Source organism: Bactrocera tryoni, chromosome 3, assembly GCF_016617805.1.
Source record: "Bactrocera tryoni isolate S06 chromosome 3, CSIRO_BtryS06_freeze2, whole genome shotgun sequence".
NCBI lineage: Eukaryota > Metazoa > Arthropoda > Insecta > Diptera > Tephritidae > Bactrocera > Bactrocera tryoni.
Genome location: NC_052501.1, coordinates 73,893,506 through 73,907,455, shown reverse-complemented (window position 1 = coordinate 73,907,455; position 13,950 = coordinate 73,893,506). Strand labels below are relative to the sequence as shown.

Sequence of the window (13,950 nt, the reverse complement as noted above, 5' to 3'; positions counted from 1 at the left end):
CATTGACGTGGAAAACTGCAAACGTAAACAAAATTTTAAGTGCGACGGGAAAGTTTTAGTGGCCAGTTCAAGCGCAGCGAACAGCGAGCGGAAGGAAGTAAGCGTAAAGGAGCACCATAGAAGCAAGAAAAAACGCTGAAAAAAACAAAAAAAAAATATTTTATGCAAATTAACAAAGCTAAAAGCTGAAAAAGTTTGCAAAAATTGTTTATAAAAAAATAAAAAAAAATTATGTCTAAAAAAAAATTATAAAAAAAAATTAAAACGGGAATTGAAAAAAGACCCACGTTAAAACCCACTAAAAGCGTGCCGCAACACATTTTATATTTTTCCTAACAAAATTAATCAGCAAAACATATCAGTAGCATTTAAATTAAGAAATAAAAATTTTGAAGCATATCTGCAGGCGCAAGCGTCTATAATAACAAGCGGTAAAGACACAGAGCGCTGCTTCAACTAAGAAAAACAGAAATCACAACAGTGAAAGGAGAAAAGAAATCACAACGACAATAACAACTAACACTAACGCATTTACTAAGCCAAACAACGACGCTGGACGCCCCTCGGTATGCAAACAAATTGCGCAAATAAATAAACACACATACACAAATAGCCATACGTAACGCAGCAAGTCGCAAGGTAAACGAAAATCGGCGCTACGCAATCAGCTAAAGCGACAAAGCATAAATTACAACTAATTGAGGCATACATTTAGGCGCATAATAAACAAATCTCAGCACAGTACTAGCGCAGTGACGTGACGCGCGGGCACACAACGCAAATAACTCATTTTTGCTGCGGAAGAAGAGCAACCAACAGCGCCGGCGAGTAATTGCAAGAGTGTGGCAACCGTAGGGTCCATGCATTTAGATGAAATATTGGCAATAGCGACGCGTAAAATATTGAAAAGTAACAACTACTAGTCAACGCACAACACAAACACAATCAAAACGCGCAAATAAAGTTAGACGCAACGCACACAAACACACGAAATGGCGTTCATTTGGCGACGACGCTCCGCGTCCATTGTGAAAATCGTGGCCGTGCTCACCGCCATCTGGTTCACAGTGGCGTTCTTCATCTACCACGATGATGCGGCACAGGGTAGCGGCAGCAACAAATGGAACGGCATGTCGCTGGCGCTGAAAAGTGTCGCCGGTGGTGGTGGTGGCGGTGCGCCGCCTAACGCGCTCGACGCTGAGCAGGGCATTTATGAAGCCGGTGGCGGTTTTGGCGTTGAACGTGGCGGCGTGGCAGCGGACGATGGTGGCGCCTACGTGGAGGGTGGTCGACGCGAACAGCGACGCGGTGTAGGCGATGTGCCGCCACTCGAGCACAATCAGCTGCTGGCAAATGAAGATATTGCCCAACGGGCAGCTGGTGACGATGCAGGCGACGCGAATGTGGGCAATTTCGCGCCAGATCTTAATGTGGGCGATGAATCAGTGCAGAATAATGTGGTGGTGGCGGCGCAACCAAACGAGCGCGTCTATCGTGGCAAATTGATTGCGGGCAATAAACCCAGCAGGAGCGCCATCAAAAAGGTGCCCGAAGATGATGGTGAGTTGGACTGACGTTGTAGTCATTTGTTACTTGTACATCCATACATATGTACATACGAACTGTGCTCTATATATATATATATATACATATTTATATACATAAATATATTCATATACATATATATATCTACGTATTTATAGATACATATACCTTACTTTGTTTGCGCTTAATCTTGCTGCGCTTCACCGTTTTGTGTTCGGCGCTGAGCGTGCGACATTTGCGCGCATTAATTTTATGGCGCTGCTGTCTATTTGTTTAAGTAGCCAGCTCATCAAATTAATTTCGTGCATTTATATACAAGCAAAATTACATACATATATACCCTTATTTACTTTATAAACCATTAGGCATTGTACTAATTCCTGGCGTTTGCGTTTTGCGGGTTTTGCTGATGTTTGCTAAAGCTGTTTGCTTTGTTGTTGTGTTTAGTGGTTGCTAAACGCTTAGCTGTTAATGCAAATGTCTAATTTGTGGCATCAGCATTTGGCGTGATATATTTTTTATTGCAAAAAGGTAGATTTTGCATTAAATGTGGATTGTTATACCCTGAACAGGGTTCATTATAATTAGTTTGTAACACCTAAAAAGAAAAGTGAAAGGCCCTCGAAAATGTGTACAAATGATCAGTTTAGGATAGGTTAAATGGCTTAGTAACCAATATAAATTTGCACTCTCGCCAGTTCGGTGTGGTATCTGAAGGTCGGTGTGCGCTCTCAAGTGTTTAAGTTTTGACCGCTCAAAGGTGGGACAGTCAAGAAGGAAGTGTTGAGTTGTTTTCAGCTCATCTTGTTCCATACAGCTTATGCAAATGGCGTTGGGTAAGACTCCCATCTTTACAGTATGGACACCAATAAAGCGATGGCTTGTTAAAAACCCCATAACTTGGCAGAGGCTAGCCTTACTAAGGGCAAAGAGATCTTTAGATCTGGCACAGCGCTGACCAAATTTCCGCGAAGCCCAGCTATCTAGCAGTAGAACCCAAGAGGATACGAGATCATCGAAGCTCTCCTATTCTACTGAAAGCGATGCTAGAGTGCCTTTCCTTGCTTGCTCATCTGCTTTGCAATTTCCTGCGATTCCGTTATGGCCCGCACCTATACCAATATTATCGCAAAGACTGTCGATGCTTTGATAGCGAGGTTAGAAACTCACTGTAAGTGAGTTCAAGACTAGTATAGCCCATCTGCTATCTGAGTGAATGGTAACTTCTTGGAAGGAGGCTGCACTCCGGTGTAGCAGATCTACTGCTATCTTAATGGTTTAACCTCGGCCTGGAAGACGAGTAGTCAGGAAGTCGTAAGCTGCAGAGTGTTGATAGAGAGCTCCTTACAGTAAACTCCTCCACCAACCTTCGCCAAATCTTTTATCCATCCGTAAAGAAGCTCACTTCCCCTCTCCTCCAGCGGCTTCTTCCCACTCACAGCTCCTTTGTCGTAATATGGGCCACCAAAGTTCAGTTTGGCGACACCATGATTGAAGTGATCCGGTATGAAGTAAAAGTGTGTGAAGATGGCCGAGGGTTCAGGTACGTGCTCTTTTAAAAACCCAGATTTTCTGAGTTTAATTGCCACTTTCGCAGCCATACAGTTTCTCAGGATGTCTACAGGCACTTGTGCAAGATGGCGTTAAGTGTCATAGTTGGAGTGGTCCTTAGTGCACCACATTTGCCGATGAGCGCCACCCGTTGACCGCTTTCGACTGTCTTTGCAAGTTTGGTCTTTTCTAGAGCCATCCACAACATAAAGACTACGTAGAACATAGTCGGGTTGACAGAGGACCAGTTTCGGTAAGAGACCCCACCTTTTGTTAATGGCTCCTCTAGAGCAGTATAAGTCAATCAATGCCTTCTTTGGTTTCCCTTTGATATTTGACTTTCTTGAAAAATTCCTATCCAGGATGAGCCCAAGACATTTCACTATATCCGCCGGATGCAGACGGTTGCCTCCCATTTGCGGCAGCGCAGCCAACGTGATCTTATATCTTCCAGTAAATAAAACCATCTCGGTTTTACTTCGGTTGCTGACGAGACCACTTCCGAACGCTCAATTTGTTACGATGCTGGTACACCCCTGCTTCAACTCAGGAACTTTACCTTGACCATAAGCCCATAAGCCATAATCAGCTTAATGAGCTGAGTCTATTTAGCAGTCTGTATGTCCGCCGCGCCCTTACCCGCACTTGTTGTCATTATTATGTAGTGGCTTGTGAACTCTTAGAGATTTTTTCCATTCTAATAGTTCTGCTTCACTCGCACTTCTGTTGCCGGAATGAGCGCGGAGAAAAGACTCGAAGATGTGGGCTTAGCAGTGTAGAGCGTCGCTAGGAACAAGCGACTTTATTTTTGCTATGCGCCATTAGTAGAAACATGATTGCTCATACTCTTATGACGACACACGCCTACAGAATGGGGCTGACTGATCGGGAAGAGTACAAAAAGTGTCAAGAACAAGGTAGAGGAAAACAATAAATCACCTCTTGTGCATTTGTCCCGTATTAGCAAAGCAACGTTTCATGGTATGTGACCCTGGAAGAGGTATCGTTAGTAAGACCACAGAATCTATTAAAATTCTAGTCAAGCCATGCGTCCTGATGGATGACTTCTTCTTATGAGCTACGTAACGGCACACTATAAACATCGCTAAAGGCCAAAACTGGCTTATATGCAGCTGATTAGTCGACCAGACTAATGTACCCTTTGATCTCTCCAAAAATTATTCTTTCCAAAATTTTATCGAATTGCGATCCTCTGTTTAAATTATTCCTTGGAAAAGCGCTAAGCTAGCTAAGGATCTCCAACTGTTTTTCTAGAAAACTCAAATATTTTTTATAAATCTGAATATTATACAAAAATAATATAAAAGGAAAAAAAAAGTTTGACCAAGATGTTCTGGGCATTGAAAGAACCTCCAAAGTAGCGCTCAGCCTTAGGATTAATTACGGGGTTTTCAATAAGAGCGCTACCACAGAATTTTTTAAAAAGCAAACGGTTTGAGATGTCAGTTAAATTCGTCGTTCCTGTCAAAGAAAGAAGAAAAAATATGGCGTCGTTGCTGTCCCTATCGGCCTATTTTTGTAGCGTCCCTATGAAAGCCCTCTTTATAAGGCGTCTTTAATGTTCTTAGTAAAAGAAGAAGGGAAAGAGAGCAAAAAATGTCTGCAGCGTCTCAAAATGTATTAAATTCGGTGAACACCTTGAAGTCGGCAAGATGAAATTGACATTGAAGAAGAACGCTTGCAAAAAATCAATGAAGCTCACACAAATCCTCCGACAGCCGCAATTACAGCTACTATCAGCATACTCTCATATGTATATATATATATACATACACATATGCATTTGTAGAAGCTTACAAAAGTACAAAGCTGTAAAGTATATAGTCAAACATGCAAAGCGCAGCATGTGGCATGCCACATATAGAGAAATATTTGATTTCTTACATTGTCTGAGCAAGCAACGAACACTTTCGAAAGATGTCCGACAAGAAACTACACTATTGTGAATAAATATGTGCATAAATGCCTATATAAACATACATACATACAGAGGACTACTTGCAACAGCGCTGCAACGTTTTCGCTATTTACACAGCCACGCAAAGCAGCATCCTTGCAACCACATAAATATACTACTTACATACAATAACATATATGTATATTTATATAAAATATATATATACAGTTAAAATATATATACACACATCTTTATATAAATATACGCAGTGCTGCCCCTTGCGCTTCCGCAACACGACATTCGTCAATTGAGCGCGAATGCTTGTCGTCCACAATTCATCTGACGGCTGGCATTTAAGATTTTCATCGTTGTTGGCAAACGATTAAAGTGCGATTTAAATGCGCCTTCGGCTTAAATTGCCGCGCCACGCAAACTTCAGTTGCGCGCTTGAGCCGCAGCCAGCCACTGTGCCTGCCACATGCCACATTGTACTTGCGCCGGCACTTCGTTGGCAATGATGTGGCAGTGAAGTGCAAAGTGATTGCTGCTGTTACTGTTGTAGTTGTTGTTGTTGTCGTTGGCATGAATGTAATGTTGCAAATCACTAAACGTACAAATACACACATACAAATATACAAATATAGCAACAAAGATATTGTTATAGTCTGCTGTCGCTTGAATGGGTGCTTTTCGTTGTTGTTGTTGCTTTCTTGAAAGCATTTTGCGTTTTTATTTATTTCTAGTTGTAACTTTTAATTTGCCTATTCGTTTTTATTGTTATTGTTGTGGTCTACATGTTGTCAATGTATTCGCACAACGCTGATTTACGAGCGTTTATAGCCGGCCCAAGCAATTACGCAGACAAATGGTTTTGAGAATCTGTTTTTAAATAGTTGCTGGCACATTCTTCCCTTTAATTGCGCTATTTATTGAGGAGGCAAGAATTCTGGCATCGGTTTAGGCATTTTTAGTGCCACAAAGCGTACTTAGACTCCGCGTTCTTACACAAAAGGTTTCTGTATTTTTAAGATTGGATAGTACGTATGCCTCCTTAGTAAGGTCTGAGATCTGATCTGAGGTCTGATTCAAAAGGATTTCAAAAGGTGACTCAGTAGGTTGGCTTCGTATTAAAACGATGATTGAGTTGCACATCTAAAATTCACAGCTTTCTGTCTTTTCCTCGCTCTTACTCTTCTCTCCCTCTCTCTTTCTCCTTCCCTCTCTCTTTCTCCCTCCCTCTTCTCCCTATTTCCTTTGCTCTCCCTGTCCCTCTTTTTCTCTTTCTCTTTACTCTATTTCTCTTTAGCTCTCTTTTTTTCTCCTTTCCTTTTTTTCTTTCTTTCTTTTTTCTTCGTTTATCTCTCTAACTCTCCCTCTTTCCATTTCTCCTACTCCTTAGATGATGAAGATCTTTATTTTCCTCCCTTTCCCTCTCTTTCTTACTCCTGCTGATGCGGTCACAATTGAGGTTAAGCTTGCTTCATGTATTCCTTTGTATAGAAATCGTAACGAGCTCGGATCACCATCTGCCATAATCATTACCCTAATGTTTTTTCGGAAACACTCTTTCGTTGGGTACAATGTAGTTCCATGACTAGCCGAAGCTGTTTCAGTAACAATCCGCTAGTTTATGACGCCTCAGACTATTGTCAAACTGGTCCACCTTATATCTTATATAGAAACTATAAGCTTTTTTATAATTCTTGTCTTCCTCAATCGATTAAAATCAGATATCGGATCCTTAAGACCTGAGGAAGTTGAAAGAAATTGTATTATGAAGCTAGTTATCAAAGCCTATAACTAACCAAGGTTTCCTTATAGTTTCCCAACATTATTCAATATCAAAAGGTGCTGAAATTCTGAGAGAAATTCTTTCAAAAACCTTAATAAAATACTCTGATCGACATGAATTCAGAAATATTACATAGTAGTTTTATAAAAGACGTTTTTCTAGAGCTTTCTAGCTCCTTTATTTGATATATGTAGATAACCATCGATTCAAACTAAGGTTACTTAATAAAGAAAAAGCTGTGTTTTATACGGTTATCTTCATCTTGATTTTGATAGGTTATTGAATTGCAAACGCATGCTCTAGTGATCCGATCTGAAGCATATGTTCGAAGATTACAGTGTTGCTTTGGATAATAAGCCTTGCCTTAATTCGTAAAAAAAGTTTTCTATACAAGAACTTGGTTTTCATGGATTAATTTGTATGGTAAGCATATTCTATAGTATAACCTATAGCATAACCTATAGCATAACCTATAGTATAACCTATAGCATAACCTATAGTATAGTCTATAGCATAACCTATAGTATAGTCTATAGTATGTCCTATAGTATAACCTATAGTTCTCCGTTATCAGTCTATGCGATAAATGAGCAACTTTTTGGGATAAAAATGATGTGCAGAAAATTTCAGTATGATATCTCAAACACAGAGGATTAGTTGCATGCTGCTCGCCTACACAGTCGCGCTATACACATTATCTATAATTCGATGGAAAATACGCACATAATTTTGCTGCTTTACTACAACAGCACGAGCTTTTGTTCTCTGTTGTCCTTGTTTTTCTTGCCACCAGTTGCTGCCGCCAGCTCGTGCGGTAAACAATAAAACGCATTTTCTGCCATCAACCACGTTCATAATTCTAAGCGTGCGCCAGCGCTGCGGGCTAATAAGCAAGTGTGTGTCATGCCATATATCAAATAGAATTATTGAATGTCCAGATATACTAAAATTTATATACTTGTATAAAAACACAATTGTAAGCATGTGTATTTGTGCGTGAACAGCCATTTTTTTAGCAGTCGCATGCTATTCACTTTATTGGCAGCCATAATGAATGGCTGTGAGGTAAATTTAGCGCAATAAAAAGTAAAGTTGAATGCAGAAAAAATGGCAGAAAAATCTGAAATTTAGCAAAATCATCGTTGCAGATAATTGCTTGATAACTGATTGGACTAAATTGCATTGGGAACGCTGATTGCAGTTCGCAACAGCAACAGTTCACTAAAGGCAGAGATAGGTCAAGAACGCGCACCTTCGGATATTTATTTATATAGTGGGAGTAAAAGAAAACTTAACCAATTTTCCTAGAGGCATATTTACCGGTAAAGTTCTTGGAAATAAACATTGGCAATCTATTCAGTAGCGGAGCGGCATACTGTCCAGTCAGAAGCTCCATATTTATTTGAGAGTGTCCACAAGCTTTCTTTCATCATCTCTAGTATAAAAGACTTGACAGCTCGGGCGAAACACATGCAACGTGAACTCCTTCTTGTTAAGATTAGACCACATATATAGCTCGCAATTCTAACGAAGTTGTGAGTTCGATATATGAAAACTAGTTTAGTAATTAGAATACATTTTTTTGGCAAAACTCGTTTTTTTATTCAAAATGGTTCCTTTCAAAGTTGATACACTGCTTATAGCGTACCTCTAACTTTTCGATACCATTTTTGTAGTACGATTGGTCCATGCTTCAAATTAAATCACAATTTCGGCAATAACCCTTTAATTCGACGAAAGTTGCTTCCCAGTGTGCATTTTTCTGAGATCTGAGAAGAAGAAATAGCCGCTGCGGGCCAGATCTAGAGAATACGGTGGATGCGAAAGTAATCCAAAACCCAACTCATGGATTTCTACCACCGTGTCAGTGGCTTGTAACACGGTGCATAGTCTTGGTGAAACAGTACTTTCCTTTTCTTGAAATGCGCCCGTTTTTCGGCAATTTCCCACTTCAAATAGACCAATAAGGCTATTTAGTTAGCTAGTCACTGTTGATGGGCCTTTCTTTTTCAAGGTGGGCAATAAAAAAACAGACGCCATAACCTTGTCAAGCGACTATTGCTTTTTTCCACACTTTGGAGCGGATTAATATTGTGCAGTCCACTCGGATGACTGTCGATTGGATTTCGGATTGAAATGATTCCATGTTTCATCCATTATCACATATCGACTTAAGAATTCGGATTTATTACCCTTGAACACCTCCAAACACTGCTCCGAATCATCAACTCGTGATTGTTTTTGGTCAAAAGTGAGCTCGCGCGGCACCTACTTTGCTCAGAGCATTCTCATACCGATGTATTAGTGAATGATATGATGTACACGTTCAGTTGATAACTTTAAACCTTTACCTGTTATATTGGACAACTTCAGTTTACGATCATCCAAAATTATTATGTGAACTGTTTTGATATTTCGTCGGTAACAACTTCTGTTGCGCGTCCACTAGGTTCGACGTTTTGGTGCTAATTTCACTACGTCTGAACTTAGCATACCAATCTTTGATGGTTGATTTTCCTGGAGCAGTGCTCGGAAACTCGTCATCAAGCAAAGTTTTTGCTTCAACTGTATTTTTTCTCTTCAAAAAGCAATATTTTGTCAAAAACACGCTAAGGTCCTGGTTTATCCATTTTTTCACAATAGTAAAAGTTGCTTCAACGCACCTTTTGAAGGTTAGTGCTAACCTATGGATTTAATTTTAGTAGCGTCATCTATTGACCTGTTGGGAAAGCTCTAACGCTATACTCTACCATATATTGAGTAGTCGAAAAAGTCTTTTCGTGTTTTGCCAATAGCTGACTTTGCGGTCGCATATCTCGAGTGCTACCAATCACATTGTATCGTACCATATAGTTTTGGAAAGCTGAGATTTTAAGCTTCATTTAACCGAAACAAAATTAGATTCGAGAAAGTCGAAAAAAGTTACAGCTGTTCAAAAATGAGCGAAAATAATGAATAAATTCGCTATATTTTGAAATTTTTGTATAAGAAAGCGAAGAATGCCTTGCATCCCACATTTATTTATTATTGATTGTTGTAAATATAAAAATACGAAAAGACTTTTTCGACCATCCAATATATGACCTCATTTCTGTACTTCATTCCAACATGCGTCCGCTCTCACCTTCATTATTACATTTCCAATCTCTACTGACCAGTGCAAACCCTTTATTGAATTGTATGCCAATTTCGCATTAATTTGTTATCCACTTGCAATTATTTGAAAGGTTTGCGAAAGTTTCTAGTCCAAAAAGCATTTTAAATTCCCCCGAAAGCTCAACAATCACTAAGTGGCGCACCGCTAGGACTCTCATCCCTACAATTTATACCTCAATACGTAGCAAAGCTTGCCAACCACATTCGATAACTGCTCCGAAAACACACTTCATTCGCTGGGCGCGCGTAATATTTTGCAAACAATGCTTTTAAGAGCGCACAAAACTGTGCTATGGCAAAAACAACAGCGAACAATACACCATAGAAATGCGTAAAACAAAAGCATAAATAACGCAAATGAACTCGAAACTGACATTTCAGCATTTTTCCGCCGCTCCACCCACCAAACTCAAGCAGGCTAACTGAACTAAAGCATTACCTCGACACAATTTTGTTGAAAGAGCGTGAGCACTAGAGTTATAAGCTCAAAAATTATATAATAGTCGTTGTATTTATGTGTGTATATGTAGATATATTTATACATGTATATATGTATGTGAGTGTATTTATATTTTTGTGCATGTATATACATATGTGTGTGTGTACATGAGTGCATCATAAATTCATTGACTTTCCATATATTATTACCATTCAAATTTTGCCACTATTCAACTTTTCTACACCATTCCATTTACCGCTGCTCTATGCATTTTTTTCTATTTCTCGATTTTCCCAATATATGCTGGTGAATTTTCAATTTAGTGCCATCTTTTTTGTTATTGCTTGCATGCGTTTGACTGCATACTTCACGGCATGCACATTGTTGCGCCTTATTGTGGCTCAAAACAAGCAGCAAATTTCTAATAAAATCTATATGAGTACCCATTATATACGAGCACATTAGGGTGTGCCAAGAAAAAAATATTAATAGTGAATATTTATTGATTATGATTCACCATAATACAAGGGAAAAAACATCCTTGCAAGACAAGTTTTTTAATTAAATTCTCAAAGTAGTCGGTGAGTTGATTTGGATATTACTTTGGCTCACCCTAATATATAGTACTTATGCAGATTATATATATGTGTGTTCCTATACTAACATATATCTACGTATATACTTCCTTTCGCTTGGTCGGTTCAGGAAAATGTAAACACATATGCCTTATAAAGGATGCTTTTTTAGACATGTGATTTTCAAGAAGAAATTAAACGCATAAAAACTAATGTTCAAGCCAAGAATTTAGCTTTATTATAAGCACAAGGATATATTTTTAAAGTGATTTCGGCAACCGCCTCGCTGCCTCGCATAAATTCCAGCAGAGTAGCCTACTTTTCGATTAATTTTTGCAGCCATTGCATCGTATGTCAGCAATAACGTGCGAAATGTTCTCTTCCAAGGCGTCAACCGTCTCGAGTTTATCTGCGTAGACAAGCGAATTTAACGGACGGAGTTCCACAAGGTTCTGTGCATGGCCCATTGTTGTGGAACGTGTGTATGACTGGGTGTTGCGTCTCCCACACCCGAAGCAGGTACAGATCATCGGAGACGCGGATGATATTACCAAAACTGGAGTGACGAAAGAACTTTGCCAACTTGAGAACCTCTAGTATCAAGCGGCAGCAACGATTAAACAACGATTAAACAAAAAAACAGCAGCTATGCTGATCACAAGTAGGAAGAAGCTCGAAGACATCAAACTAAATATCGACGGCCATAGTATCATGACCCAAAAGTCGCTGAAGTACCTAGGAGTACTGTTAGAATAGAGGTATCTGAGAAAGCAGAACGTGCAACGGTCGCTCTAACAAGAATAATGGCAAACATTGATGGACCAAGCCAAAATAAGCGGCCGCTTTTGGCCAAGGTGAGCCAATAAATTCTGATGTACGCACCGCCCATATGGAAACCAGCACTACCGTAAAAAACATATGCTAGGAAAGCGAAATTTGCAATGCAGTTCAGTGACATTAGTGTCTCATTTGTATTTCGCACGGTTTCCCACGAAGCGGTTGAAAGTAAAGCGGGCATCATGCTTACAGAGATTATGGAGATGGAACTCAAAAGAGGACACGACAGGTCCACAAGACTAGGCGGGCGATTAAAGGTGGAAGAGCGGAAAGATGAGAGGCAAACAAGCCTCAATGAGTGGCAAAAACGACTACAACGGAAAGATGAACTCACAGGCTAATTAGAAGTGTACAAGCGTAGTTAGATAGGAAACATGGATAAAAAGATTTCTACTTGACGCAATTTTTGACGGAGCTCGTGTGTTTTGGAGAGTATCTGAACAAATATGGACGTAACGATGAGACGAATTTTTTCTTCTGCAGCAGCAGCGGAGAAAACGCGCTACACATCCTCTTTTCCTGCCGGCGTTACGAAAAGGAAAGAGCCGATCTAGAGGTACTAACAATGGAACGAGTGACTCCGAATAACATAGTGCGGTTTATGACTGAATATGACTGAATCGAAATTTGTGTGGAATGCTACTTATAGTTCTGAAAGTGCTAAGACGCAGAGAAATCAAAAGATCAGAAAAACTAATGAGGAATAGGCCAGAATGGCGTGACTGTCGAGCCGAATGGCTTAGCTTGGCCTCACGATGTAATGCCTAACGGCAGTTCCCCGTGGCAAATAACAAGCAATGACGATAAAGTTAAGGGTTAAGTACATTGGCGTATTGGTCTCCGTTTCCGCGGTTATCATCAATCGTGCATCCTGAAAAATGTCGGTATCTTTCGAAGATTTCGCCTCCAAAATAAAAAAAACTAAAAAAAACACCGAATTTATATAACTCAAGAAAAATAAATCGCACATCTACGACGCGAGATAATGCGCTCACCAAATTTTTACTTCAATAAATAAGTTTCTTCGTTGGCTATATGGCATGTAGCGCTGTTTTCTTGTAACCAAAATTAGTTCACATCAAATGCAGTAGTCTACATAGTATAGTGTAGTAGTCTACAAAGATTAATGAAAAAATTATTGCCTCATTGAAATCCACACGTCTAAAAAAATACCCATTATATGCATTAAATATAAAATAAAATGTTTTCTTCTCCCCCTTCCACTCAGCCTTATTATCTTCTTATTATTTTCGCCACATAAAAAAGTGGAATAAAAGTAGAAAATTAACCACACGCATAAAATAGCAGCTCAGACTATTCATAAAATGTCCTTTAAGCTTTTAAGCGGATTTATGCTGCGAAATAAGCCACTTTTTTCAACACATACATAGACACATAGTACTTAAATACATATTCAGACATACACATATGGACACTACAAAAAATATAATCTCATTCTCTTCCATATGAAAATATTTTTATGATTTTTCTCTCACTTCTAACCACATTTAACTGTTATTAAGTATGAATTTACGCCTTATCTGCTGCCCACTCTGGCATCCTTTTTCCCATCGCCAAATCTTTTGCGCTAGCTAATCCTTTTTTATTGCTTGTGTTGCAATTTTATCGTCACATAACTTTTGTTAACAATTTCCATTTTTTTTTTGTTTGTCTATTTTTATTTATTTCATAACTTTCACGATTTCCATTGTTTGCACCCAATTTTATGGGTTTAAATGAAATATGTGCACTTTATTTCTATAGCAACGTTTCAATGTGTTAAAGGCTACAGTTGATTGCATAAATTTATTAAACGAAAAATATTTAAAAGCAGTTAAAGTTATTGTAGTGGAGCTGACCGTGTTAATTTGTTGGAAAAAGATTAATTAATTGTTATATTCATGAATTGAAAGTGAATTAAGCGATTAGGCACAGAAAACTCAGTTTAGTTTGAACTACTTCACTTGGGAAGCATACATTTAGGAGCCGCACTTTTTCCTTCCATTTTGAAAATTTCGAAAATTGGTACTCAAACACTTCTTGGTGACTCTCTGGCTCTGATTTTGTTTCGACCATTTGTATGAGAACTATATGCTATAACATTCTAATCTAAGCAATATGTTCGGATATTGTCTTG

General features: G+C 39.0%; 1 protein-coding gene across 2 annotated transcripts in view; it reads left to right on the top strand.

The window, feature by feature from the left end:
* Positions 1–229: 229 nt before the first annotated feature.
* Positions 230–13,950, top strand: part of LOC120770542 (putative polypeptide N-acetylgalactosaminyltransferase 9) — a 110,709-nt gene continuing 96,988 nt past the window's right edge. For both annotated transcript variants that reach the window (XM_040098099.1, XM_040098098.1), the window contains exon 1: positions 230–1,560. In XM_040098099.1, the coding sequence (XP_039954033.1) occupies positions 993–1,560 (568 nt within the window). In that variant the 5' untranslated portion in view covers positions 230–992. The remainder of the gene's footprint in view (positions 1,561–13,950) is intronic.